Below are 25,780 nucleotides of genomic sequence, written 5' to 3'. Positions count from 1 at the left end.
TGAGGAATATATCCATCTGTCAGAAGTGGTGTGTGTGTGTGTGTGTGTGTGTGCGCGCGCGCGCGCGCGCACGCGGCACATGCATACTCATACCTGCAGGCAGGTAGGGAGATGGTGGAATGTACATTGGGGACCTATGGGCAGGAGGGACTTGAAACAAGCCCTTTTCTATTGGTTTGTAAGTGAGGAAATTCTCTGTCGAATCCAATCCAACAAACACATATCAAGTGTTCTCAGACTCATGGTAGCAGGCCCAGTGCCCAAGGACTGTGACAGCAAGGGGAGTGTGGTAAGTACAGAAGACAGGTCCTAAGAAATGGGGTGAAAGCAACTAGAAATGGGAGAGGTAAGAGAAAAGTGGGAGATGGAGGTATAGTAGACTGTAGATTTAGAGCCAGAAGGAAGCCTAGAGGTCATCTTGTCCAGCCCTCGTGGGTTATAGACAAGGAAAGGAGGCTTAGCAAGATAATAAAATAAGTGGCAGAGCCAAGATTCAAACCCAGGCCTTTTAACTACCCCCCCCCCCCAATCCAGCACTCTTTCCACTGTGCAGTGTGGTGGGTGAAAGGGAATCTAATGACAAAGCTAATAACTAGGGACCTCTAAGACCTGGAATGCCAGAATCAGCAGTTACTTGGAGAAACCATAAACAGATACGGACCATGTTGTTGACATGTGGATCACGGTGCTCTGAGAAATCTTTTCAGAGATAGTACCATGATGCTTCATCATCACACGTTCTTCTAGACCTATTATTATACAGCTTTCCATTTGTGCTCTATGTATTGTGCAGAGAATGAGTATTGTCGAGTCAAACATGTACCTCTAGGCTTGTAGTTGGGGTCCAGACCCACACCGATTAGATGAGGTTAGGTTACACCGTGTCACCCATTTGCCATTTTAAAGTAGTACCAATGCTTATGGGTGCTGGACTCTCCCAGCTCTAAATCTATGATCTTGTGAACCTCTTACCCCAACATATTCTTTGAGTAAAATTCAGAAATCACATTTAGATAGCCTCGCTCATCACAGAGACCTTGTTTTGGATAATCGTTTATCAATCGGCAGCATTTATTAAACATCTCTATGCAGAGAACTGTACTATTAGATAATCTAGAGAGACAATAAAACAGGTGAAATGGTGATCCAGATTCAATGTTGCTTACGCATGAAGGAATTTTTATACCACTGTAGGATTTTATTAGTGTACCAGGAGAGTTCATTTTTAAAATGGTGACCTTGGTCACCTGCAAAGTTGGCCTAGGTGAGTCCTCAACCCATCCCTGCACCTCAAAGATTAAATCTGATCATAATAAACCTCTCCTTACTTATGAACAAATCTTCCTCTGAAGGTCATACAGTGATGAGAACTCCTATCTCTGTGACTATCTCCATAACTCTCTGTGGCTGTTTATGACCCTATCCCTATAACTCCTATATCTATGAGATAATATTTGTAAGGTACTTCCCAAACCTTAAAGCACTCTGTCACTGCTAGCTGCCAGTATGATTATTGTAAGAGTATAGGGGCCTGAATAGGGATGGTTCTCTTTGTGGGGTGGGAGTTAGGGGAGGAACGATTATCCAAAACAAGGTCTCTGTGATGAGCAAGGCTATCTAAATGTGATTTCTGAATTTTACTCAAAGAATATGTTGGGGTAAGAGGTTCACAAGATCATAGATTTAGAGCTGGGAGAGGGATCCCAGGGGCAATCTAGTCCAGCACCCATATGCATTGGTACTACTTTAAAAAAAAGTGGGCACTTTTGGTATATTGGTCAGTTAGGGCAAACTGACGTTTGCTATTCTGTGACCGTTTTGCTTCCATTGCAGATGATGGGAGGCAGGGGTCTCAAGCATGCCACAGAAACTGCGATACTCAATGCTAACTATATGGCCAAGCGACTGGAAAAGCACTATAAAGTCCTTTTTAGAGGTGCAAGAGGTAAGTGCCAACACACCAGCTGGGTCAGTGTTGTGATCTCTTAGGAGCTCTGCCCCAGAGATGTTGGGTTATTGGATGCGGTAGTGAGGTCAGCCAATGGGAAGGAAGGTGCCCACCTTTATTTATCAGCACAGTTCTGATGTGCAGCAGATATCTGTGGAAGTCATCAGGAGTGACCCGAAGCAGTTCATGAGGTTAGCTTCAGGCTAACAGGTAGGTGTCTTATAGATCAGCTGGTCCAACCCCTTCATTTGACAGATGAGGAAATGGAAGGCTAGAGAGGATAGACAGAAAGGTAGGTAGGTAGATAGACAGGTAGGTTAGGTAGAGCATTTAGGGAACAGCTAAGTGCCTGGCCTGAAGTCAGGAAGGCTGAGTTCAAATCCAGCCTCAGACAGTTACTAGCTTGTGTCCCTAGGCAAGCCACATAACCCCTGTTTTCCTCAGGTTCCTCATCTGTAAAGTCGAGATACAGTGGAGGTGTTACTAACACCTGCCTCCTAGGGCTGTGAGGATCAAGTGACATAATTTCAAAGCACTCCACACAGTGCTTGGTCCACAGGAAGCAGTATCTAAAAGTTAGTAGCATTTATTAACTGCTTGCTATGTGCAAGGCACTGTGCTGAATGCTGAGGACACAAATACAAGCAACTCTCAAGGAGCTTACATTCTAATAGGGGAAGACATTGCATAAAAGGGGAGCTGGAAAGAATGTGGAGATTAGAGCAAGGGGCAGAACCAGGAGTCAAGTGACCGTAGCCTGGGCATCTCATGAAATGGTGCTCCGGGCTAGAGACTCATCACTCAGGGGTGCAGGCCTGGGGGCAGAGGCATGTCTAGGGTGGGAAGGGAGGTCACCGGGGAGAGCATAAGTGCTTTGCTGAGGCAGGATTGGAATCCAGACACGCCTAATTTCAGGTCCAGTGCTCGAGTCACTTGGTCCATTAAATCTAAACCCCAAGTGCTCCCACTACTCTGTACTGTCTCCCTCTCCCATTAATGGTATGACCAGATCTCTGCATAAGAAATGTGGCAGAGATATGAAGGATGGATTGCCGAGGTTGGCAAGGAGAAAAGAGACCAACCAGGAGGCGACTGCAATAGTCCAAGTAGGTGGTAATATGGATTGTGTCAGTGGCAGCTGAGAGAAGGGAAGAGATGTGAGAGATGTTGCAGAGGAAGAATCAATAAGATTTGGTGACTTAGGGAGGGAGGGGGAAGAGTAAGATCACACTGAGGTTTTCACCCTGAGGTTTTTTTGAGACAGTGGTGTTGTTTCTCTGCTTCACAGTCAGTGGGAGAGGCACGTCTAGGCAGAAACATTAGCTCAGCTTTGAGTCTGAAGTGTTGCTGGAACATACTGTAGGTGGCTGAAGGTGCAGGTGTGGTGCCCAGGGCTGGAAACAGATTTGTGTATCACCTGTATAGAGACCAAAGCCAGGAATGAATGAAAAAGCATTTAGTAAACCCTTATAATGTGTGCCAGGCACTATGCTGAGTTCTGGGCATACAAATATACAAAAAAGTAAAGACCTTCTCTGCTTTTAAGGAAATTACATTCTAATGGGGGAGAAAACACACAAAGAGAAAGTGGTGGCCAAGAAGGGGTACTTTGTTCTGGAAAGTTACAGGGTTGATGAGAGGGCAGTAGGGGAGTAGGTTGACACATTCCATCCAGGAACAATACCAGAATTGACTTGAGGTTGGGTTATGTTTCTAGAACTGGGGGGTGGGGAACAGAGGAAGGAAAGAAGGAAAGGTATTGAGGGGGTGCTCTGAGGTTATGGAGATGAGAAATGGGGAGTGAAGTGAAGCATGTCTGGGGCTTTTCCTGAAATAATGGTCCAGGAGAGAGTCACCATGGGAGTAAATGTGATTGCCGAAGGATAGAGATCTGAAGGAACACCCACCTTAAAGGTTAGGAGGAGAATGAGGAGCCAGGAAAAGAGACACACCAGGATCAATTGAGATTGGTTCAGGGGAGAACTAGGAGACCATCAGATGGAGAGAAAGCATCCCCTAGGAGAGGTGTTGTTAATAGTGTCAAGTACTGCAGAGAGGTCAAGAAGGAATGGATTAAGGCCACTGGGATTTGGAGGTCGCTGGACTTGAAACTTTACAAAGTATTTTTCTCAGAACTATCTTTGTTTTTGCAGACTCAAACTCAGATAAGTTAAGATAAGATAAGATAAGTTACATAGCTAGGAATAAAAACTCATGTTAAAGACTTAGGGATAAAAATGCACAAATGAGATAGTGCCTGCCCTCAAAGAGCTTACAGTCTGGGGAGGGGAATGGAGCGACATGTACACAGATGAGTAAATTTTAAAGTCATTTCAGGGAGTGGGGGAAGGGGAAGCACTCTCAAATATAGGATGTGCCGTTTGATCTGAGCCTTTAAGGAAGCTAGGGATTGTAATCAATCAGTCGATGAACAAGCATTTATTAAGCTACTATGTGCCAGGCTCTGAAAATGCAGAGACAAAAACAAATATTACTTCAGCAGGGAGGATGGATTGGAGCAGGAAGAGATTAGAGTCAGGGAGACCAAGTAGGAGGCTTATGTAATATTTGTGGGGCTGAGGTCCTGAAGTGGGGCAGGACTCTTGACTCTTGAGTCCTGTTCCCTTCCCATAGTTCCACGGCAGCTGTCATCATTGGTTATCTTTTATTGAATAGCTTCAATGAATGGCCGGGCTGGAGGCCCAGTTGTAAGAAGGGATTGAGAAGAGAGTAGACAGAGGAGAAAGCAGAAGCATCAAGTATTTTACCTGTCAAGAGTTTGGAGGGGAAAGAGAATAGAGAGGAGAGGTGGGAGCTAGACAGGAGAGAAAGGTCAAGAGAAGGTGGTTTGTTCTCCCCTATATTGGGCAGACCAAAGCTTGTTTGTAGCCACCTGGGAAGGAGTTATTGGATAGGAGAGAGACTGAGAAAAATTCATGAAAAAGAGGGCATGGTTGCTGGGACAAAGACTCAGAAGAAGTGGGAAACAGTGGGTTAAGGGCACAGGTAAAAGGGTTAAACTTAGTGAGAAGAAAGGATGCCCAGGAGAGAAGGCCGTTTGATTCTTTTGTTCCTCTGGATCCTCTAGTGATAGAGATGTTTTGAGACACGGAAAAGGGAAATTGAGGGGACTTGCACTCGGCATGAGGCAAAATAACCTGTTATAATAATCGTAGCTGTGATTGGAGGCTGGAGCAGAGAGGCAAGGGAGGAAGGCACTCCAATGGGAAAAAACCAGGGCAAATCAACCTTTTGATCCACAAGTGTTTGATCGATTGGGTTATTTCTCCCACTTGGCTTGCAGGTCAGGGAAGGGGTGAGTTGGCAGCATTTTATACCAGGGTAGAATAATTAATGGCATTTTTAATATGGAACAGAAATGGATTACTGACTACAGATTTCATTGCTCAACCCTAATGTTCAAGAAACTAAAAATTTCTCATGCGTGGTCTGATTAGGATGCTTATTAATTAAATCATTTGAGCCTCAGCAGTTCAGAACATGAGAAAAGTATAAACATGAGGTTACCTCCTGAGGGGGTAAAAGTTCTTAATAAATATATTGTTTTGGGCAAGTGTTTTATCAGAAAAAACATTTGAAAATGCATAATAAAATGTTTGTTACATCAAGGACTTAGTTTTTGTTAGGAACTTGGTGGCTTTCTTAATTTTAATCCCATTTACTTGCTACGAAGATTATCCTTCATTATGGATAGCTATGTAGCAGTTAATAATATTTTAATGAAATCCTGGCTGGGCTTTTGTAAACTGATATGGCTCTTTTTGTAATTCTCCATCAGGTATGCTTCTGGTCAAGTCAGTTAGTCAGCCAATAAGCATTTATTAAATGCTTTTTTGTTGTTTGGTCTTTTTCAGTCATGTTTCACTCCTTGTGACCCCATTTGGGGTTTTCTTGGCAAAGATACTGGAATGGTTTGCCATTTCCTTCTCCAGCTCATTTTACAGATGAGGAAACTGAGGCAAACAGGGTTAAGTGACTTTCCCAGGGTGACACAGCTACTAAGTGTCTGAGGCCAGATTTGAATTCATGAAGATGAATCTTCCTCACTCCAGGCCTGGTGCTCTATCCCCTGAGACACCTAGCTGTCCTCATTAATTGCTTATTATGTTCCTTCGGTCAGGTGAAACAGTTTTACTCATGTCAGGGAATGCCGGTCTGCAAGGGGTTCAGCAAGGCGTGCTATGAGGAACAAAAATAGTGTTTTATAGGGATGGTGTTTGTAAGAAGAGGCAGCTGGATACATCAAGTGAAAGGAGGCATCTTAAAAACTTCCTATGGGGCATCTAGAAAGCAAACAGTTTTAAAATAACAAACATAACGTTCTGTGAATCCTAGCTCTCTTTTCCATCTGTGTTTCCAGTTGGTGGGGGTGGAAAGGGTGAGTTTTGTTTGTGTTCCACTGTCGTATGTATTGTTGAATTTCTTAATTTGTGCCTCTGGGTCTCTGGACCAAAATCAAGTCAAAACAAGAAGCCGGGCCCCAATTCCTGTAATCTGACGGCTCTGATGTTTTCCTTAGGCAGGCCAAAATCATCGGATTGAAAATTCCTGTTGCTTAAATGATATTTTTACCTTTCTCTCCTGATAGACAGGAGGCCAAGGGCTATATACATATACCCACTGAAGACACGGTTAGCAAGTCCCTGTAGGTCAGCCTTCTTAACCTTTTGTGCCCTGGACCCCTTGGGCAGTCTGGTGAAGTCTCCGGACCTCTTCTCAGTATAATTTTAATTGGATAAAATAAAACACAAAGGATTATAAATGAAACCAGAAAATAATAATAAAAATGTGTTTGGGTTTTTTAAAGTTCTTTTTTAAACAGCTCTTCAGAGAAGGACCAGGATTAGGTCCTTGGCCACTGAAATCCAAAGGATTGCCCAGGGTCACACAGCTACTAAGTGTCTGAGGCCAGATTTGAACTCATGATGATAAATCTTCCTGACTCCAGGCCTGCTTCTTTATCCACTGCACCACCTAGCTGCCCTTATTAAATCAGTTTTACTCATGTCAGGCACTACCTCTCCTCCAAAGCCTTAACTCACAGGACCAAGTAACTGATCTGAGAGTAACGAGTCCTGTTTTGCCAGAGGACCACTAGTTCATAGGATTTTGAACTGAAAGAAATCTTACAGATCATCATATCAAACCCTGACATTTTACTGATAGGGAAACTGAGGCCCAGAGAGGTAAAATTACTTGCCTGTCACATGGCAATAATTTCAGCCCAGGTCCTCTGAATCAAAACCAGTGTTCTTTCCACTACAGCATGTTGTAGGGGATTTTTGGTTTGGGGCTGTCTTGGCATTCTTCTCATGTGCTAAGGGGAAGACCCTCTGGGTCTAAGATGATTATGACAAGGAGACCTATTTTTTTTCCTTTCTGATCTTTCCTCCAGTGCTTTGCACAGTTGCTGGCACTTAGTAGATACTTAATCAATGTTTATTGATTGACTGTCTCCATATGGTACCCATAAGTTCCTTGGTATTGACTTAGAGAAGGAACCTTTGACCATCAGCTCAGGCCATGGCTTCCTAAGATGGTTCTGTGATTGAACAACATCTTGATCCAAATTAAATTCCCCCCAACTCCAGTCAATAAGCTTTCTCCTTTAGGTTGTCTTGAACGTGACAGACCAGACCACATGTGAGAGTGTTTCTTTTTTATCTTTCATATTCATCCCCTGCTCTCTGTTCGTTCAGGCCCACTGCAACAGCCTACTAATTGTCTGACCCCACTTCAACCTATCCTCCATGTAACTGCCAAAATGATTTTCCTAAAGCCCAAGTCTGACCAAGTCACTCCTCCACTCATTAAACTCCAATGGCTCCCTATTAGTTCTGGAATCCAATATAATTTGATTCAACACGAGCCCCTTCCTGGGTTCTCAGGCATGAGATGAATGATGGGACAGTTCAGATGCCTGGATGCTGATCATGCCCTCCTCCCATAACACCCTGATGCTGCTCTCCCTTTCTCTCCCCCGTTCCCCGCCTCCTCCCCCTAAGCTGTTTGTGCCTTACTTCCTAAATACCCCTTGTATCTACTTTTCTTATACCTATATATCTGTATGCCTTCCTTTGGCTAGGCTAGAAGCCTCCAGCGCAGGGGTGGGGAACCTGGGGGCTTGAGGCCACATATGGCCCTCTAGGTCCTCAAGTGTTGCCCTTTGACCAAATCCAAACTTCATAGAACAAATCCCCTTAATAAAAATAATTTAAAAAATTAAAAAAACCCAAATCCTCTATAAAATTTGGACTCAGTCAAAAGGCCGCATCAGAGGACCTAGAAGGCCATATGTAGCCTCAAGGCTGCAGGTCCCTCATCCCTGCCAGGAGGGAAGGAGCTAGCATCTAGCCGAGTGCTTAGGGGCACTTGGGTGATTGTTGATTATTTACATAGTACTTTAATTTTTGCAGAGTACTTTACAAATATAATTTTATTATCACAACAACCCGAGGTATTGTTGTTCAGTCATTTCAGTCATTCAGTCAAAACCCATTTGGGGTTTTCTTGGCAGAGATACTGGAGCAGTTTGCCATTTTCTTCTCCAGCTCATTTCACAGGTGGGGAAACTGAGGCAAACTGGGTTAAGTGACTTGCTCAGGGTCATACAACTAGTAAGTGCCTGCGGCCAGATTTGAACTCTGGATGATGAGTCTTCCTGACCCCAGGCCTGGTACTCTATCCACTGCACCACCCAGCAATCCTAGGAGATAGGTGCTATAATCATCCCCATTTTACAAACTGAGGCAAAGGAAGGTTAAGTGACCTGCCTTTATTGCCAATTTTTAAAAAGGATTCCCTATACAGGGGGCACCAAAAGTCCACCCAATTTTTATTTTCCTTTCTTTTCATAGTATATGGAGTAAGGAGAGACAGAAGCTGTCATTCTGTAGAACATGAAGACTTCAGAATGTGGGTTTCTGAAAGTCACATCTGAGTCTCATTTGGCAGATTCCATTATTTCCAGACTCCTTGGCTCTGGTGCTGGGCTCTGAGCACAGAGGAAAGTGAAAATGAGCAAGTCCAGCTCTAGATGGACTTTCCTTAGAAGGACTGGTCCAAGTTTCACAGGTCAAAGGATGCAGACTTATTGCTCAGGGCACAGGAAGTAACAGACACAGGCCTGGAGGAGAGGCAAGGAGAGGGTTGGGGAGAATGATGGGAAGGTTCAGATTCCTGGACATTGAACATGCCTGTGGAAATCTTGGGTACTTAACTGAATTGTTTTTTTCCTCTTCATATATTTCTATTTTCTCCTCCTACTCCTTACCGCCCTTTTGGCATTAGATTACTTTAGGACTGCTTGAAGATTAGTTTGGGTTCTGGTTTCACAAGATGATAACCTGATTTAGCAACTTTTTTAAAAAATCAGTTGTAGTTTGTAGTTATTTCTAAGTGCTTAAAAAGAAGCAGTTGTGTTTTGCAGTATCCTTCCTGCAGACCTGTTGAGTAATGGGCACTGCCTCCTTCTTCCTTTCATCAGAATCACATTGATAGGATCATAGATCTAAAGTTGGAAGAGATATTAGAGGCCTTCTAGCTAAATCTGCTTATTTTACAGATGGGGAAACTGAGGACTAGAGAAGGGAAATGACTTGCTCAAAGTCACCCATGTATTAAATCATAGAGCTGAGATTTGAACCCACAGCTGCCTTCTCTTTCTTACTAATACATTCCAGAAGTCCTTCTTCAGATCAATATTTTCAAGGATTTTCTGATGGCTGGAGGTCATAGTCATAGGCTCCTAGGGTCCCTTGAGAATTGAGAAGATCTGTCTGTCCTGTCTTACCAATCAGTAAAGCCAGAAGTCGGCAATGCCAGCTAACAAGGACACATTCTAGTCTCAGCGATAGCATTTGCCTGGGAAGTTCTATCAGTTTTGCCAAGCGTTTTGGGGAGCCTTTAAAAATTTATTTTCTATTTGTATCTACTTGTACCTGAATATCTTAGATGTAAATGCAGTAATACCAGCCTACTACCCCATTCACTCTGAACCTATATTTGTTTTTCCCTGAATGGTGATGGGTTTGTGTTTGATCAGTCTGTACTGAAACCTGGAGCTCCCAGCTGTGTGTTAATGATGCAATCAGTGGCCGTGAACTTGAGCAAAGCTAATTAACCTCCGTCAGGACTGAATCATGGGTTTGGCCCCATCAACACCACTTTCTATTTCATTGTCAGAGCTCTGGACCTAGAATCAGTAAGACCTGACTTACTAGCTATGTGACCATGGGCAAGTCCCTTAATCTCTGCTTCAGTTTCCCTAATTGTAAAATTGGGGTAATAATAGCCACTGCCTCCTGGAATTACTGTAGGGATCAAATAAGGTAATATTTGTAAAGTGCTTAGCACAATGCCTCGCACATAGCAAGTACTTTAAAAATGCTTGTTCCCTCCATCTCCCCAACCCATAGCACGTAGTTAGGATGTATCCTCTGGGGGGTAGTGAAGAACAACTAGTAGAAAGTACAATTAGATTTGGAGTTAGGAGATGTGGGTTCAAACCCTAGCCCTTCTCTTTAAAATATGTGTGACTGTGACACCAATGTTACTAGCAGCTGCTGGAGAGGTGTAAGGCCAATGACACCAGCACATAGGAGGGCTGCGAGCGCAGGTTCTTTCATCTGCTTTTCTAAGGAAAGCAACTTTGAGGGGGGTCAACAATATCACTTTAATTAAATATACATGTATCATTCACTTGGTTCAGGGGGAAAAGCTAGCACCCTGAACTTCAGAGAAAACACAAGCAGAAATTATATAAACAGAGCAAATAACACAAGTCAGCAGACAGGCTTCTAGCTGTCTTTCCATAGCAACACACATACATAGTTACCAGAGAGAGAAGCACCAACATTTTGGTTTTCAAAGCTGGGGGCCTCCTTAACAGCTGCCTAGAGTCTTGTCTGGCCAAATCACATGAACACTCTTCCAATGAATGAGCCCCTAAAGCAAAATGCTAACCTCAGTGTATATACACTTCTTCAGGGTTAGCCCACAGAGGGCATCACAACCATGTGACTTAGGCTTTCTTGTGACTTAAAGTAGGTCATCAAAGACTCCTGATTCAATCAAAGACTCTAGATTCAAAGGAAGGCAAGACTCAATCAAAGATACTTGATTGCCTTAGTGCTGAGAAGCACCCAAAAGAAAAAACAGCCAAAAGTCCCACTTTGCTTGCCATTACACTGTGGGAAGTTACTTTTGAGGAGATTGAGTCCTGTAGTGGTTGAGCCATGACCAGGTCAATGATTAAGGAAGAAGGATTAGAAGTAGTATAAAAGATGGGAGGACCACCTGTTAGGAAGCTACTGTAATAATTAAGCCATCACTGACTTTGAAGTCAGAGGATTTGGTTATCAATGCTGTGTCACTTGGGATAATTTTAAGTTTCATGCTTCTCATAAATAAGGGTGTTGGACTGCGTGATACTCAAGTTCTCTTCTAGGTCTAAATTGTACGCTGCCATGACTACTGAATTTCCATATTGGTGGCTTTGGATAGTCAGCTCATTGCCAAGTTGGCAAGACTCAAAAGTGCTTTTGAGGAATCGTGTAAGTAAATGATTGTATAGGTGAGCACACATGTGACAGACTGGTCATTTGTAGGCAACATGTTTTGTCTATGAGTGCCTGGAGCAAAGAGAATCTTATCAGCAGAAACTCTCTATGCTGGATATTGGGTTTCTGCTTTTGTCAGTTCAGATAAAGCTGTTGCTGCTTTCCAATGTGTCCCATATTGCTGATGAGGATTTACACAAGGACACACGGTTTCTCCCTCATTCTTCTTCTTACCCCTTTATTCTGATGCTTTCTTTTTATTGATTATCTCCAATTTATCCTGATAGACATTTTGTTTGTTCATAGTTGTTTTCATGTCTCTCCCAACTGTGAACTGTGACAGCAAGGACTGGCATTTACCTTTTTTGTATCCCCCTTGCTCAGCACCATGCTTGGTGCATAGAAGATGGTGGATAAATGCTTGTTGATTGACTAGCCTAATGCTCAATTGGTGGTAAAGTTCTGTTTTAACAAAAAGATTTGCTGTGTCAAGGCCACTGATTGTTTATTTTCATAAAACAATTTTGGGATGACCCTTGTTCCTCAACAGGTTATGTGGCTCATGAATTTATTTTGGACATAAGACCCTTCAAAAAATCGGCAAATATTGAAGCTGTGGATATTGCCAAGAGGCTTCAAGATTATGGTGAGTAATTTTCCAGCATGGTTACTGCGACTCTTCAAATCTAGTTTTTATTGCTTTGAGCAAGTATAAAGTTAAGTGTGATGTTTAATTGGCACCAGGACAAGAATCCATCCTAAGGCACCATTTTGGGTGTTTAATAGTGCTTTAAGGTTTGTTCATTTGGTTGTCACAAGAGCTGCAAATGGGGAAAATTAGACTCTGAGAGGCTAAATAGGTTGTCTAATGTCACAGAGTCAGTAAGTACATGAGGTGGGATTTGAACTCATTTCCTTGACTCCAAATCCCATGGTTCTGCCACTATATCATGTTGTTTTCCTAATATTATTATCTCTAGTATCAATCAAAAAGGCCAGGGCAATTTGGTAGCAGGTGCATAAACAATATATATATATATATATATATATATATATATGTATATGTATATGACTAATAGTTGTTCTCCAAATAGATAACATTTTTAAAAGAAGAATTGCAGAATATACATAAGCATGAAAAGAATGCTCCAAATCATTAATTACAAGAGAAATGCAAATCAAAACAACCTTGAGGTTTCTCTTCATACCCTACGCATTGTCAGAGATGACAAAAAATGACAGTAGATTATATTGAAGGAGTTATGGAATGATAGGCACACAAATATATTGCTGCTGGAACTGTGAAATGGTACAACCATAAAGCGATTGGGAAATATGCAAATAAAACGGCTAAAATGTCCTTATCTTTTGGACCAGATTACTGGGCTTATCCTGCAAAGAAGCCATTGCTGAGAAGAAAGTCAGCATTTTTTGGGATAGTGAAGACTTGGAAAGAAAGTAGATGTTATGGGATATTACTATGTGATGAAAACAGAGGCATAGAAAGTTCTACATGAGTGAATGCATAATGAAGTAAATACAGCCAAGACAACAATGTATACAATAAACTATAACAATGTAAATGGAAGAACCACACACAAAAGAAATCAACAGTGACTAACAATTATAAAGATCAAACGTGTCTGGAAATAAAAGATGAAAAGATTTCCTACCCACCCCTTCATGGAGGTGGAAAGTTCACAGGAATTACAATTGTACCTGTTTTTCAGACTTGTGCTAATTATTTTCTTTTTAAAATTTGTTAGTGATATGGGATGGCTCTCTGGGAAGGGAATGGGGAGAGATACCAGGGCTAACGGATGCACAAATTAGAATACATCAAAATCTTAGTGAAAAAAAAATGTCATCTTTCTGCTTCAGGGTTGTTGTGAGACCTATAGGGTACTCCTAAAGTCTGGACACATAGGCAAAAGTGAGTATTTTCAAGAAATGAAATGAATGAAATTTTTATTTAGTTGGATTATTAACAAGTAACATCTTCAATATGATTTCATCATTTGTGATGCAAAAGTTGATGTGCTTTGCAAGATTCATGTGAAATTGATGCAGTAACTCCACATCGCCATCAATTTTCTTGTGTGTCCAGACTTTAGGGACACCCTGTATAAATGTGGCCTGACTTGGTGCTTCACATGGCCCATGTTCTCTTCTGAGTGGCTACTCCCCCTTCCCAACCTCCTCACCCCTCAATAGAACATAGCCCCACCATTCCTTAGGACAACATGTTTTGCTATGGCAAAAAAAGCAGCATTAGTGTCCCACCTTCCAGCAATGAATCTCTCTAAAACCTAGCTAGGATAGTGCTTAGATGAAAGGAGTTCACTCTGTCACCAAGTGCCTTTCCCCCACTGGTTGGATTTGCCAGGGTTTTTCTTTGCACCCCTGGCACAGTCCTTGAGAGCCCAGGGTCGCTTTTACACCACATCACATTAAGGCATTAACAGAGGGTCTAGAGGAGAAAGTGTAGGTGGCTATTATTATTAGCATCCTTGAAAAGACAGGGAAATGTAAAGGAGAAATGCATCTCTAATCAGTAGAGGAAAAAATCTTTTTCCTAGCCAGTCATTGACACATTGGAGTAAATGATTGGGAATTCTTTGCGTATGTTACTACTAAATCTTAGCTTCTTCTGGCATAGGTCAGGTGAATCACCTTTTGTTTACAGGCAGTAGACAAAGCAAAGATGTTTGTATATTAGTGAAGGAAAGATAAAGAGACAACAAACACACAGCAGTGAGGAATGTGGTATCAGTTTAGTGTCTATTGTGAAAGATGCTTACGTAAGTCTGTTTGGATTAATAGTGGACGGCTAATGGACTTCACCTGAGTGTAAGGGAATATGGTTTTCTTTTGTGGATTCTGAAATTTTGGTGAATTTTTTTGGGCCGGTGTAGTTGGTGCCTTTTTTCAAGTGTAAGTGGATTTTTAGTTCACCACAGAAGCTTACGCTCACATCCCATTAGAGCTGGAAGAGACTTTAAAGATCTTTAATCCTTAAGATTCTACAGATGAGCACACAGGCCCAAATAAATAAAATTGTTTGCTCAGATTCTCATGAGTGATGTTAAAATTAATTTTCTTTTCTTTTTGACATTTCTTTAAAAATTTAAAAAATTGAATATTTTTATTTTGAACTTCGTGTTCTTGGATCCGCTTTTCTTCCCCTCGAGGCCATTTCATTTATTAGAAAGAGTAAATGAGAGAGAAATTTGTTTTGTTTGATAGGGAGCTTCAGAGATGGACATTATTTTTCATTTCAATATAATTTGGAAAATGAAAATTTAAATATTGCCATTGTGCCATAATGTATACAAATCTTAAAATTCTGGGATACTAATTAAAGGCACTCCATGCCTACTACCTGAGGTCAATGAGTGACAGGTGTGTCAAACTCTGCACAGGAATGGATTTCCATATTAAGTGAATAATCCTTAGGCACCCAACCATTTAACTTTAACCACGCTGAGATATTCTCTGATTTCCCTCATTTGTGCAGAGTTCAGTAAAAATGCATTCTTGCTCTTGAAAATGTTTTTGTAATTGCAAGTTCTCTCCTTTGCCCTTCACTTTTTTTTTTGGAGGGGGGAAAGCAGGGCAATTGGGGTTAAGTGACTTGCTCAAGGTCACACAGCTACTAAGTTTGTCAAGTGTCTGAGGCCTGATTTAAACTCAGGTCCTCCTGATTCTAGGGCCAGTGCTCTACTCACTGTGCCACCTAGCTGCCCCCATCACTTCTTAACTAATATTTTCTACTTAGTGACACTGTATAGTTCCACACATTTGGCTATTGCCTTAGAAGAGGAATTGAGTCGTAATGTCCTAGAATGTTTGAAGTGGAGTCCAACTCTCTTGTTGAACTGAAATACTTAGAGATGTTGGTTTCCTTGCTTTTATTCCTAGGATTCCATGCTCCCACCATGTCATGGCCAGTGGCTGGGACACTTATGATTGAACCTACAGAGTCTGAAGATAAGACTGAGCTGGACAGGTTTTGTGATGCCATGATTAGTATCAGGCAAGAAATTGCCGACATAGAGGAAGGTCGCATAGACTCAAGGGTTAATCCGCTGAAGGTAAGTTAGTATTGGGTCTGTCTCTATCTACCACACTGCACTGCCATGGAGACAGCATGCTACATTGAATAGAGTACTAGACTTGAAGTCAGGTGACCTGGATTTGAGTCCTGCCTTAGATACTCACCAGCTGTATGACTGTGGGTGAGGCAGGTATTATGATTCTCATTTGACAAATGAAGAAACTGAAGCTTGGAAAGGTTGCAACTTATCCAAGGTCATCCAGGTGGTATAAAGGAGGAGATCATAGAATCTTACATAAAAAGTTGGAAGGGACCTTTGAGGTCATCTAGTCCAACTCTCTTTTCAAATGAGGAAACTGGTGCCAGAAGAGGGAAAGGGACTCACCCAAAGTCACACAGGTACCAAGTGCAAAGGCAGAACTCCAACTCCTAGGTCTTTTGTCTCCATATCCAATGCTCTGCTCCGTATACCATGACTTCCCTTGGAAACTTGTACATGGCCAAAGGCTAAGGCAAATCTTTTCCAAGGCAGGGTTTTGTATTCCAATGGGGGCACTTATTTCCCTTAATTTTCTGGATATTTATTGTTCTTTTGAGGTGATTAAAAAAAACATGGGAATCAAAGGATTTTGTAGCAATGCTGGTTTGGGATACTTTACAGTATGATGAGAAAAAGGGAATAAGGAGAGTCGTTATTCTTTGGAAATAACTGCTCTACGTTTCTTTCTACTTTGTGTCCTGCTATTAGATGTCTCCACACTCCTTGACTTGTATTACCTCCTCAAACTGGGATCGGCCTTACTCCAGAGAAGTAGCAGCTTTCCCACTGGTGAGTAATTCTTTTTCAATACGTTAATCTTTTTCAATGAACAAAAGTCTATTTATTCTCATACTCTCTTCTATACTATCCCTAACTCCAGAAAACAGAAACAAGAGTGCTGTTTTGGCCAAGGAAAAACAAATTCCCTTATTGGTCATATCCAAAGATATGTGTCTCACTCTGTATCTTGAGTCCATTGCCTATCTGTCAGATTTTAAAAATCTCTTTTTTTTTTCAAATACTCAGCCTTGCAATTAATGATATGCAAATTAAAATAACTGAGCCCTACATGATAGGATTAAATGACATGAGAAGAAATTCACACTATCAGTAGCTATATGAATGTTCTAAAGAACTGAGAGAAATGCCAATTAAAACAATTCTAAGGTTCTGCCTCCTACCCATCACACTGGCAAAGTAGATAAAAAAAGAAAATAGCAAGTATTAGTGAGGCTATGGGAAACCAGGGATGCTAATACATTAATGGTGGAGCTGAGAATTGGTTTAGCCACTCTGCAAAGCAATCTGATTACTATACTACCAAACTTATTAAACTTTGCATACCCTTTGAACCAGTAATACCACTACTGGGTCTATATCCCAAAGAGATAAGAGACAAAAATGTCTAGTAAGTAATTCTTTAATGTTGAATTCTTTAATGTCGAAATGTAACTGCATGGGATCACAGAGTCGTCGAAGGGATCTTAGAGATCACAGGGTCTTGAACCTGGAAGGTGGAAGGAAGCTTAGAGGCATCTAGTACAACATCCGCATTTTATAGGTGAGGAAAGTGATGCCAGGAATTGATGCCCAAGATCAATTGCTCAGGTACTAAATGGCAAAGCCAAGATTCCGATCCACCCTGGTCCTCACTCTCCAAATTGAGCTCTCTCTACACTGCATCACACTTGCCTGCTTTTCTAGAGTTTCTTAATTAGAACAAAAATCCCACGCTTCGATATAAGGGGAAGCATCATGAGTGAGGTTGACGAATGGTGGACAGAGAACGCTTGCTAGCTCTGTGACCCTGGGCAAGTCACTTAACCTCTATTTGTCTCAGCTTCCTCTACTGTAAGATGGAGATAATAATAGCATTTACCTCGCTGGGTTGTTGTGAGGATCCAATGAGACAGACTTCCCACAACGTCTGGCATTTAGTAGGCTATGTAAGGGGCAGCTAGCTGCTGCGGTGGATAGAGGGCTGGACCCTGAGTCAGGAACATGAGTCTCCTTGAGTTCATCCCTGGCCTCAGACACTTACTAGCTGTGTGACCCAGGCCGAGTCACCATAGAAGGAAATGACAAACCACTCCGGCATCTTTGCCAAGAAAACCCCAAGTTGGGTCATGAAGAGTCAGGCATGACTGAAATGAATGAACAGTAACAAAAGGCACTACAGAAATGCTTGTTTCCTTCCTTTCCCTTTACTCCCTCAAAAAAATTCAGTGAGGCCTGAGGAGGCAGGGTGATTTGTTGCTAGTCTTGCAGCTACCAAGTCACTGAGCTGGGACACAAAGCCAGGTCCAAGGACTCCATATCAGGTCATCCTTCTGCCTCGTTATGCTGCTTTCTTCTCAGGACTGTGAACTCAGTAATAGTGTATACACTGTGTGCTAGAAACAGTACAGACTCATAGAACAGGTCAAAGATTTCCACTGGCCCTTCATAACAAGGAGAGGTACAGAACAAAGGGGAGTTGAGCAGAGATGCAGAGCTGTGGCAAGCATGGGCATGGGAGGGACCTTGTCAACGGTGCAGCACTTTTAGAGAAGACATTGAAGTGGGGCTGCACAATGATGGCCAGTATTGGGATGGAATGGGAAGAGGTGCCTGGAGGACAGTGATCCTAACAAGGGCCCAAATGGATTTTGTCCAAAGCTAGCATCCCTAACTTTTACAGAAATAAAATGGAGGGCAGAACTGGAACTGGGCATAGACCAATATCTTACACCTTATACCAAAATAAAGTCAGTGGGTTCATGGTTTAGGAATAAAGGCTGATACTATAAGCAATTTGGGAGAGCAAGGAATAGTTTACCTATCAGATTTATGGAAAAGCAAAGAATTCATGACACAACAAGAGATAGAGAGCATTACAAAATGCCACATGGATAATTTTGACTATGTTAAATTGAAATGTTTTTGTATTAAAAAAAAGCCAATGCAACAAAGATTAGGAGGGAAGCAGAAAATTGGGAGAAAATCTTTATAACTAGTGTCTCTGATAAAGGCCTCATCTCTAAAATATACAGGGAACTGAGCCACATGTATAGGAATACAAGTCATTCCCCAATTGAGAAATGGTCAAAGGATATGAACAATTTTGCAGTAAATACTTAAGAGACTTGTGGGTTAGGGTTTTGTCTAGACTAGCAATTAGCTGAAGTGTGAGACTGTACTAACATTTCCCTTGAAATCTTGAACCAAGGTAACCAGTGTTTTTTCCCCCTTTGGTGAGGAGGGGAGAGGAGGAACAAAAGGAGGGACCTTTTCAGTCTGATGAGTCACATACCTTATTTGACTTAAGATCAGATGGACCCCACCAAGTGACACCTCCAGATGTTTTACACTTTATTACTAATAGGGAGGACAGCTCAAGGGAGAGCAATTCTTCTTAGTTATTTCCAATTTAGATTTGTCAGGGGGTTCTTGTGGATTTTCAATCATTTCTAGCCTTTTTTCCTTGCAAACAGATAAGGAGTATGTTTAATTTTATTCTAGTTCGACAGAGGACATGACGAATTATAGCTGCTTATTTACTTTTGTTTTTAATAAAATTCACCGTTGGCCCCTTGGGTAGACCATTCTGTTCATGAAGGGCAGCTAGGGGGTCTAATAGAACCAGGAAGATCTGGATTCAAGTCTTGTCTCTGACTTGGGTAAGCCAGTGGAAATCTTCACCTCTCAGTACTCCTGGCAACTCTAGGGCTGAGCTATTGAGATGCTACTTTGCAGTAGCAGAAGGGAGTCTCCCTCATTCGAGAACTCTTTATATCAGTAAAACCACAGGTCCCTCTAAGTGGGGATTAGGAATAGGCTAGGTATGTAGCTATCCCCGGACCCAATGCGCAGAGCAACATACCAAGTGAACTTTTAAATGCTTGGAGATATCTGTTCTCCATGGCACATTGGTATTGGTTTTGTTATGGTCAAGGATCAAAGCCTTTCCTGGGTATTAACACACAGGAACTCAATTTCCAAACCTTTCCTAGGACGTGCAAATAGTTTGTCCTAGTTTTGGATCAAAGTGTGCTGGATTTAGCCCTACTACTATTACCATTTAACTTTCCTGGCCCTTTGCTCCTTGGCAAAAAAGATAAGGGAGGTAGATCACTTACGGCCCTTAGCAGTTTAAATTTATGATCTCGTTATAATAACATTTGGTTCTGTGGGGACTGCCACTTCTAGTATAATTTGGTTGCTCAGGCAGCATTAAATCATGATAACAGGCATCAAGGATAAGGCATTTTTTTGGCTCCCTTTTCCATTTGGTGAGAAACAGAAACTTTCTGCTATTTCTTTTTCTATCTTTTTAAGAAATTTCCCAAATCTTCCTAAAGGGGATCTCTGTTATCTTTTGAATGAAGGTGAGGTACAGTGGAAAGGGTGCCGGGTCCAAAATCAAAGGTCACGGGTTCAAATCTTGCCTCTGACACTGACCTCCTTGGACATCCATTTCCTCACCTGTAAAAGGAAGGGGATTGGCCCAGGTGACCTTTGAGATCCCTTCCAAACCTATGATCCTGTGAATAAGATTAATTTTAAATGGATGACGGTCCTGAACATACTTTCTTCCCATTGATCTGACAGAAATAGAATGTGTATGTAGGCTCATCACCACTGGAATCTTCTCTGATTGCAGTTTTCCTTTTTTTGGACAGGGGAAGGCAGGGCAATTGGGGTTAAGTGACTTGCCCAAGGTCACACAGCTAGTAAGTGTGTCAAGTGTCTGAGGTCACATTTGAACTCAGGTCCTCCTGACTCCAGGGCTGGTGCTGTACTCACTGCACCACCTAGCTGCCCCAAGATTACAGTTTTCCAGCGTGAATGGTGGCTCCAGACTGAGTGTCTTTTATTTAACCTGTCTGCCTCAGTTTCCTCACATGTAAAATGGGGATACCACCTCTCTTCCCAGGGTTGAGAGGATAAAATGAGGTTCTTTGTAAAGCCTTTACAATCCTTATGATACTACAAAAGTGTTAGCTGTTATTATCAGCACTTTTCAATCTTATAGCTTACTCTCCTCCGCATACTTGGAAAGCCAATCACTCTAGCCTCCTTGTAATTTCTCACCCACACCTCAGTGCCTTTGCCCTACCTGTTCCCCGTACCTGGAAGACTCCAACTACTCACCTCTTTCAGGAATCTCCAGTTTCTTTCAGAACTTATCTCAAATGCCGGTCAGCAGACTGCCTTGCTTGGTCTCCCCAGCTACTCAAACCTTGCACTCTTTCATTTATCTTTCATTTACTCTGTTTCTTTTTCTGTACCCAGTTACTTACAACTTTTCTCCACTCCCCTCTCCATTATTTGCCCCCCCTTTACTTCCTTTCTATGTATCCTCATTGCTTGGCACAGTGCCTGGCTCACAGTAAGAGCATAATAATTGCTTTCTGACTGCTTGTCCATTGCAGCCCTTCGTGAAACCAGACAGCAAATTCTGGCCCACAATTGCACGGATCGATGACCTCTACGGTGACCAGCATTTGGTTTGCACTTGCCCACCAATGGAAGTTTACGAGTCTCCATTTTCTGAACAAAAGAGGGCTTCATCCTAGGCCTGCCTCCAAGCTTCCTGGTGACTTTGAATTGGTGCCTCTCAATGCAGCATTTTTCTAGCCAGATGTATTTTTTTGTCCCCCTCCCCAGGCTCAAGTAGGGGATTTATATATCATGTATATTTTTGTAATCTCTGTCAAGGTAAATGTAAATACAATCAGGGAAGTGGGTGGAAGCTGCTTGTTTAAAAACTGACATATTTCTGTGCCTCTTATATTTGATGTTGAAATTCCCTTGACTGAGTGTGTGTGTGTTTTCATGTGTGGGTACATGCATGTATATGTAGAAATTTGGTCTGATATGCGCTAACGTCTTTCAGTGTTACAATTTTCCAGGCTTCTTGGTGGCTCTGGGGAAACAGATACATGTCTGTTTCCAATAAGGCCTTAGTGGCTTGCAGCCACTTGAGAGAAATCCCAGGGCAAATGTTTACATTTTATATAAATAGAAGCCATTTTGGGGGTTACTAATTTGATTTTTGGTAGTGTTTTACTCTTAGCCATGTTTTTTTTTTTATTCCCCTACGTTAATATTACAATAAAAAAAATCTTCACAGTTTTAAGAGTATCTTTATTCTGGGCTAGTTTGGACCCCATAAAACATTTTTCTTCTTGCTACATTCATGGCACTGGGAGAGAGTATCATTAACACTTAATTCAGAGTGAGAATCTGGCTAGCAAAAAAAATAATTCCTTCAACACCATCTTGGACACACCTTCAGTATGCATTTTTTTGCCTTGTTCTCATTCAATGAAGGCTCCTTCTCGTTCTCCACAGCAATAAATTATACACAAGAGTGGTTAGTTGCTGACTAATAAGTGTTTGGAATCTCACTACACCTTCCTTCTAGTTCTGGCTACAATTCCACCTTCTACAAGAGGCCTTTTCTCACTTCCTTAATACTGGTGCCCTCCCTCCACTGATTATCTCTGATATATCCTGTCAAGATCTGGTTTGTCCAGTTGTTTGGTCCTTCCCCCCATTCGACTGATAGCTTCTTAGGGTCTGTCTGGTACAGAATAGGCAATTACTAAAATGTTTGTTGACTGACTACACCCTATCTTGGTCCAAACATAAGAACTTGAAGACTTTGTACTTTTTATCATTACCTGTAGGGTGATCTTATTATATCACTAACAAAGCCCAACAGCAAGAGATAGAAAGACAAATTCCCTTTAAAGTTACTGTAGACACTAAAATATTGGGCGGTCTACCTGCCGAGACAAACCCAGGGCCTATATGAACACAATTACAAAACACTTCACACACAAATAAAGTCAGATCTAATTAAATGGAAAAACATCAGTTGCTTGTGGTTAGGCTGAGCTAATATAATAGAAATGACAATTTTACCAAAATTAATTTATTTATTCAGTGCCATACCAATCGAACTACCAAAAATTACTTTACAGAGTTGGATAAAATAATAACAAAATTCATCTGGAAGAACAAGAGGTCCAGAATATCTAGGAAATTAATGAAAACAAATGCTAGGGAAGGTGGCCTAGCCATACCAGGTATTAAACTGTACTGTAGAGCAGCAGTCATCAAAACTACTTGGTACTGGCTAAGAAACAGAGTTGTGGATTAGTGGAATAGGTTAGGTACACAAGACGCAGTGGTCAACAACTATAGCAATCTACTCTTTGAACCCAAAGAATCCAGCTTCTGGGCTAAGAGTGCACTATTTCACAAAAATTTCTGGGAAAATTGGAAAACGGTATTACAGATCCTGGGCATAGACCAATATCTTACACTGTATACCAAAATAAAGTCAAAATGCGTTCATGATTTAGGAATAAAGGCTGATATTTTAAGCAATTTGGGAGAGCAAGGAATAGTTTACCTATCAGATTTATGGGAAAGGAAAGAATTTATGATACAACAAGAGATAGAGAACATTACAAAATGCAAAGTGGATAATTTTATGTTAAATTGAAACGTTTTTGTATAAAAAAGGCCAATGCAACAAAGATTAGGAGGGAAGCAGAAAATTGGGAGAAAATCTTTACAACCAGTGTCTCTGATAAAGGCCTCATCTCTAAAATATACAGGGAACTGAGTCAAATTTATAGGATGATAAATGTTGATAAATGGTCAAAGGATATGAACAGGCAGTTTTCAGAGGAAGAAATTAAAGATATCTATAGGCATATGAAAAATGCTCTAAATCACTATTGATTAGAGAAATGCAAATAAAAATAACTGTTAGGTACCACATCTCCCCTGTTAGATTGGCTAACATGACAAAACAGAAAAATGATAAATGCTGGAGAGGATGTGGGGAAAATTGGAACACTGTTACACTGTTGGTAGAGTTGTGAACTGATCCAGCCATTCTGGAGAGCAATTTGGAACTATGCCCAAAGGGCTATAAAAATGTGCATACCCTTTGATTTCTAGGGCTGTATCCCAAAGAGATCACACAAATAGGAAAGAGACCTGTATGTACCAAAAAATTTATAGCTGCTCTTTTTGTGGTGGCAAAGAATTAGAAATCAAGGGGATGCCCATCAATTGGGGAATGGCTAAACGTAATGGAATACTATTGTGCTATAAGAAATGGGGAAGATACAGACTTCATAACATGGAAAGACCTATATGATATGATGTTGAGTGAGAGGAGCAGAACCAAGAGAACATGGTATACAGCCACAGATGTATTGATTCTGTGATGAATAACTTTGATAAACTTGGCTCTTCTCAGCAATACAAGGTTCAAAGACAACTCTAAAGGATTCATGATGGAAAGAGCTGTTTACCTCCAGATAAAGAACCATGGAGTCTGAATGCAGATTGAGGCAAACTCTTTCCTCTCTCTTTTAAAAAAATTTTTCTCTTTTTTTTGGTTCTGTTTCTTCTTTCTCATGATTCATTCCATTGGTCATAATTCTTTACAACTTGACTATTCTGTAAATAAGTTTAATGTGAAGGTATATATAGAAGATATATCAGATTCCATGCCTTCTCAGGGGGGAGGAGGGAGAAGAAAATCTGGAACTCAAAAACATGCAGGACTGAGTGTTGTAAACTAAAAATAAAAAATCTTAATTAAAAAAAAAAGACATGAAGAAACTTAGCCATTCTCCCATTTATCTGTAATTTTCTTCTGGTTTTGTTGATGTGTTTTTAGTTGATTTTTTTTTCCAGTATTATGTGAACTTACTGGAATGGGACATGGAACTAACATTTATATCATTTGTACCTACACATTAATTAATAAATACACATAAAAAAAGATCTTATTTCAGTAAAATGAAATACCCGAGAACTCAGATAATTAAGTGTTCCCTTCCCATAATCATTCTTTTATTCATTTAAATTCAGAAGTTCTTACAGATAAATAGACCTTCTCTGATGCTGAGCAAGAAGGATCTTTGCTCACAGACCCCAATACCCTACATCTAGCCTCATTGATACAGCTGGTAGATCAATCAATAAGCATTTATTAAGTGCCTACTGTGTGCCAGGCACTGTGCTAAGTAAGCTGGGGAATACAAAAAGAAGCAAAAGATAGTCCTTACAACAAGGAGCTTACAATCTAGCTTACAATGTGCAAACGAATATATACAAAGCAGGCTATATACAGGAATATGAAGTCATAGAGGGAAGGCACTAGAATTAAGGGGCTGGTGGAGGTTTCCCAAAGAAGATGGGATTTTAGTTGGGACTTAAAGGAAACCAGGTAAGTCAGTAGGTGGAGTTGAGGAGGGGGAGCATTCTGGGCATGGAAGGAAATGCCTGGAGCCAAGAGATGGTGCGTGGCAGCCAGTGTCATTAGACTGAAGAGTACATGCCTGGGAGTAAGGTCTAAGACTGGAAAGGCAGAAGGGGGCTTGGTTATGAAGGGATTTTGTATTTGATTCTGGAGGCAATAGGAAGGCACTGGAATATACTGAGTGGGTGGGAGTGACATAACTGGATCTGCACTTTAGGAAAATCGCTTTAGTGGCTGAATGGAAGATAGGCTAGGCAGAGAGAGCCTCCAGTAGGCTATTGGAAGGTAGTAATGAAGGCCTGCACCAGAGCAGTGGCAGTGTCAGAGAAGAGAAGGAGCCAAGTGTGCTACAAAGGGGAAAGCAACCTGCCTTGGCAGCAGTTTGGTTATGGGGAGTGAGCGATAGTGAGGAATCCAGGATGTCTTCTTGGTTGCAGGCCTGAGGGACTGGGAGGATGCCCTCTACAGTAATAGGGAAGTTAGGAGGAGGGGTGGAGTGGGGTGAGGGAACATTTTGGACCTACTTGAGTTTAAGGAGTGTACTGGACATCCAGCTTGAGAGGTCTGAAAGCCATTCAGAGATTAGAGGTCAGCAGAGAGATTGGGACAGGAAAAATAGATTTGAAAAACATCAGCATATAGATGGTAATTAAATCCTTGGGAGTTGATGAGATCACCAAGTGAGGTGGTGTAAAGGGGGAAGAGAAGACGGCCCAGGACACTACCCTGTGAGACACCTACAGTTGGAGGGCATGATCTAGATGAGGCTCCAGCAAAGGAGACAGAGAAGAAGCAGTCAGCTAGGCAGCAGAACTAGGAGAGTGCAGTGTCCTGAAAACCTAGAGGACAGAGTATTGAGGAGGGAGGAGAGAGTGAT

The 25,780-nt window shown here is 41.5% G+C and overlaps 1 protein-coding gene across 1 annotated transcript in view; it reads left to right on the top strand.

The window, feature by feature from the left end:
• Nucleotides 1-21,743, top strand: part of GLDC (glycine decarboxylase) — a 105,487-nt gene extending 83,744 nt beyond the window's left edge. The window contains exons 21-25 of the mRNA XM_036737710.1: nt 1,834-1,945; nt 12,080-12,175; nt 15,451-15,623; nt 16,335-16,415; nt 21,041-21,743. Of these exons, the coding sequence (XP_036593605.1) occupies nt 1,834-1,945; nt 12,080-12,175; nt 15,451-15,623; nt 16,335-16,415; nt 21,041-21,184 (606 nt within the window). The 3' untranslated portion in view covers nt 21,185-21,743. The remainder of the gene's footprint in view (nt 1-1,833; nt 1,946-12,079; nt 12,176-15,450; nt 15,624-16,334; nt 16,416-21,040) is intronic.
• The last annotated feature ends 4,037 nt before the right edge of the window (nt 21,744-25,780 follow it).

Source organism: Trichosurus vulpecula, chromosome 9 (assembly GCF_011100635.1).
Source record: "Trichosurus vulpecula isolate mTriVul1 chromosome 9, mTriVul1.pri, whole genome shotgun sequence".
Classification (NCBI taxonomy): Eukaryota; Metazoa; Chordata; class Mammalia; order Diprotodontia; family Phalangeridae; genus Trichosurus; species Trichosurus vulpecula.
The sequence above is the reverse complement of the archived record's forward strand: the minus strand, read 5'-3'. Positions and strand labels throughout refer to the sequence as shown.